This window comes from Carassius gibelio, chromosome B3 (genome assembly GCF_023724105.1).
Source record: "Carassius gibelio isolate Cgi1373 ecotype wild population from Czech Republic chromosome B3, carGib1.2-hapl.c, whole genome shotgun sequence".
Lineage (NCBI taxonomy): Eukaryota > Metazoa > Chordata > Actinopteri > Cypriniformes > Cyprinidae > Carassius > Carassius gibelio.
The window spans coordinates 12686931-12690994 of NC_068398.1; the positions used below are offsets into that span (position 1 = coordinate 12686931).

A 4064-nucleotide genomic window follows, 5' to 3' on the forward strand; every position below is an offset into this window, starting at 1 on the left:
ACAGATCCCAGACCTCTTTATCTGTGGCCATGCTCTGGGTGTTTTGTTCTTGTTGTATCTCTTACTCTTCACATCACTCTACTAAGGGAATGACAGTCACTTGAGGAAAGAGAAAGTGGCAGACAGGAAATTGATAGTCGGGGAATGTATCCAGGCCTGGGTGGACATGAAGTCAACATGATATCAAAATCCACACTATTAACTTTCTTAATACATATGCCTGGTGTTATTGTGCACAAGTGAAACTTTTTAGTGCCAATATATTATTTATTTATTTATTTATGAGCTTGATGTAACTACTTGACATCAATGTAAGATTCACTCGTTCTGATCGCTTCATAGGACCATGAGAACCCTGGTTTATTATTTAAAAAAAAGAAAGAAAGAAAACTGAACTGACTACAAAAAGAAATATGATTTTAGCTTGCATCTTGATTTTGTGTTGTTTTCTTATATTAATGCTACTGTATTACTTAGTATTATTTTTAATTGTTATAAGGTATCTTGTGGCCCTTGGAAGTGTGCTGAGACCCTGGGCCCGGCCCTCTGGTTGAGAACCACTGATGTAAAGGGACAGTTCATGCAAAATAACAATTTAGCAATCATTCACTCACCCTTTTGAGCAGGGGTGTCAAACTCAGAGGGACGAAGCACTGCAGAGTTTTGTTCCAACATTCATACCATGTAGTTTTCAAATAAGCCTGAAGGACTTGATTAATTGGATCAGGTGTGTTTAATTAGGGTTGAATCGAAACTCTGCAGGGCTCAGGTCCTCCAGGAATTGAGTTTGACACCCCTGCTTTAGAGCATTGGTCTCAAACTTAATTCCTGGAGGGCCACAGCTCTGCACAGTTTAATCAAACACACCTGATACAGCTAATCAAGGTCTTCAAGTTTACTAGAAACTTCCAAACAGGTGTGATGTGGAGCTGGTTGGAGCTAAACTCTGCAGAGCTGTGGCCCGCCAGGAATTGAGTTTTAGACCACTGCTTTAAGGCGGGCATACACTGTGTGATTTCGGCAAGGTAACAACTAGTGGTGGGCAGAGCGAGGCTTCATGAAACACTGAAACAGTTGAAGCAAAGTGCCGTATTTGTTTCGAGGCTTCGAAACTTTACCGACACCCGTCTCCACGGTGACACCTAGTGGCCAATTGCCCATGTTATCTGAAACAACTTTGACAACAAGCCATTTAAAAATAAATAAAAATATTTTGTTTTCGTTAATGTGGTGATATTTTAAAATCCTATAATAATATCCTATATAATCCTATATCATAATAATAACTAGGTTATTTTGGTCATGAAAAATGAATAAAACAAATAAATCCACAATGGTCTAATTTTTTTTTTATTCAAAAATATTAATTGCTCTGCTGTGGAAGGGCTTAGCCTACTTCTTTTTTTACTGATAATTTCTCCAGCCTTAGAAAAAATCCTCTCACAAGGGACACTTGTTGCTGGCATGCATAGATATTTTTTAGCAAGGACATACAAATGAGGAAAAATCACAGCTCTCTCTTTCCAGTAACTTAGTGGATCATGGGTTATTGGCAAAAATGCATCTTTTAGGTACTTTTTAACTTCTACTGTGGCATCTGCTGTGGCACTGTGTATCGCCTGGGTTTCATGGATACGACTATCAAAAAGTTCCCATAAACTGTCCTGGGTTTCTGTTGTTGATGTTGTTGTTGATGATGATGATGATGGGCCTGATGTTGACTGTGGCTCTGAATGAAAGTAAAAACAACAATTAGTTACTAAGTCTAAACTGACAGCATATATGAAGTATAAGTCACATAATTATTCAGATGACATAACTCCATAATGTCAGATGAAGAGTGAAACTGCTTTCCAGGAGTTGCTGTGTTTGAACGCATCAGCGAAGCACACTCCAGTGTGATCTGCTTTTCAGCCTCCTGGGCTTTGGCAGGATTTCCAAAACCCACATTTTTGAACCTTGGGTCCAGCAGTGTAGCCAGAGCCAAGGCTCTGAATGACTAGTACCCACCACATCTTGAGTGCAGACCTTCTTGCAGGTGTGTGCCTGTTCAAAACACAAGCAAACCATATTGGTTATATTGATAAAAAATAATATGACAGTTGTGGCCAATACATTACATACAGTAGTATGGTCATTGTGGCCTACCTAATTGTGCAGTTGATTCCTGTGCTGATTGGCCTTTTTTCTGCGATAGCTTGTGCTGCAACATCCTGTAAAGTGGTATGAGCTTTGAAGCAGACACTCTCTGTTCCTCTGACAACTCTGTCGTTGCGAGTTTGAAAGGCTGCAGTAGTGACAATGATTCTTGTATAATGTTATACTCAAAACTTGTCAGCGGAGCAGTATCACTGTTTAAATTTGATAGCGCTGCTCTGCACCCACTGGCTCTCGTTGCTCATACAAGCGCTGCAACATGTCGTAAGTGCTGTTCCATCTTGTGTCCACCTCCTGCATCAGTTTCAGAGCTGGTCTGCCCATCAAGCCCTGCATCTCCACAAGCTTGTCCTTTGCTTTGCAGCTGGATCTAAATAACCCCACTATCTTTCTGGCTTTCTGTCGTATTTCATTGATGAGTGGGGTTTGATCTAGGGCCTTTTTTACAATTAAATTTAAATTGTGGGCAAAACATGGGACATGCCGAAGGTTCAGTAGCTGGGCACTTAAGATCATGTTGGATGCATTATCAGTCACCATACACTGAACTTTGGTGGTTATTCCCCACTCGGCCATTAGCAAAGCTTTAGCCTCCATGAGATGCTGGGCTGTGTGTGTTTGGTAAAACCTCCTTACACCCAGTACAACAGTTGCCAGCTTTGCCTCTGGTGTTATGTAGTGGCAAGTAACACCAAGGTATCCGTCCATATTAATGGAGGACCACATGTCAGCTGTAAGGCTAACAAAATCTGCCTTTTTTAGGTCCTCCATTGTCTTCTCCTTAGAAATGTTGTACCTTTCGGTTACCATCGTTTTAAGTGCCTTCCGGGATGGGAGGACATAGCTTGGATCAAGTTTGTTCACAAAAGCCATGAAACCCTCATCCTCCACGATAGTGAAGGGCTGCAAATCCTTTACCACCATGTCTACAAGAGCCTCATCCAATTCCCTCTGTCTGCCTTTTAAAAGAAAATAAAGATAAAAGATTAAAAGTACTTTCACAAAACTAAATTTCAAAAAAAATAAAAGCTTTTTCAAGTTTGGAAAAGTTTATGCTCAGTGTGCAAAGACAGATCAAATACAATATAAAATTACAACAATTAGGAAAACCAAAATGTTGTCTTCAAGCCTATAAAAATATCTATGTAATACAGTGACTAAGTTTGTGAGATGTTACATTTACATATTCAGAGTGAAGCTGTTTTCAACATGATTGGGAGTTTTGGAAAAGATTGACGTTAAGTTGTAAGGCTGGTGGACACAAGCCTAAGTCTATTTAAAACTATGGACTTTCTAAACAGTGTTACATGAAGTACATATTATATCAAACAATGTATACCTTGTTTAGATGGCCCAGCAGTGTCAGTAGCAGGCCTAGGTACAGGGGGAATGTTACCATCCTCTGCACACTGCAAAATGGCAGGATGAGTGCTCCTCAAATGGCGCATCATGGATGATGTATTGTTGAAGTAGGCTAGCTGCCTATCACAATACATACATCTCACTTTATTTGGGGTTTCCAAATGGAAATGCTCCCACACCACAGATTTACGGCATCTCTTCTGTGGAGCCTCCATTTCTATCTATTCTATTAATGTCTATATATATCTATCTATCTATGAATCTATATATTTATGAAAGTATATATATATATATATATATATATATATATATGAATCTCTCTCTCTCTCTCTATATATATATATATATGAATATATGAATCTATATATAAATTTATATATCTATGAATCTATCTATCTATATATATATGAATCTATCTAAATTCTATATCTCTAACTACTGTGCTATCTGTCAATATCTAACTTAGCCTATATAAATGTGTCACTATATCTATCCTAACTATCTGTCACTGTCTTTAGTTTATCAGTAAATATATTTAACTTAAA

General features: G+C 38.5%; 1 protein-coding gene across 1 annotated transcript; it reads right to left on the reverse strand.

Annotated features, from left to right (window-relative positions):
- Positions 1 to 2002: 2002 nt before the first annotated feature.
- LOC127953254 (zinc finger BED domain-containing protein 4-like) lies at positions 2003 to 3806 on the reverse strand. Its single transcript, XM_052552264.1, has 3 exons — positions 3497 to 3806; positions 2149 to 3116; positions 2003 to 2046 (listed from the first exon to the last, which is right to left on the reverse strand). Exons 1-2 carry the CDS (start codon positions 3732 to 3734, stop codon positions 2356 to 2358), a joined length of 999 nt encoding a protein of 332 aa, XP_052408224.1. The 5' UTR covers positions 3735 to 3806; the 3' UTR covers positions 2003 to 2046; positions 2149 to 2355.
- Positions 3807 to 4064: the final 258 nt, after the last annotated feature.

Coding starts and splice junctions, on each gene's coding strand:
- LOC127953254 (XM_052552264.1), bottom strand. CDS start 3,734: ATGGAGGCTCCACAGAAGAGATGCCGTAAATCTGTGGTGTGGGAGCAT. Junction 3,117..3,496: donor TGCTGGGCCATCTAAACAAG/GTATACATTGTT, acceptor TTCTTTTAAAAG/GCAGACAGAGGGAATTGGAT.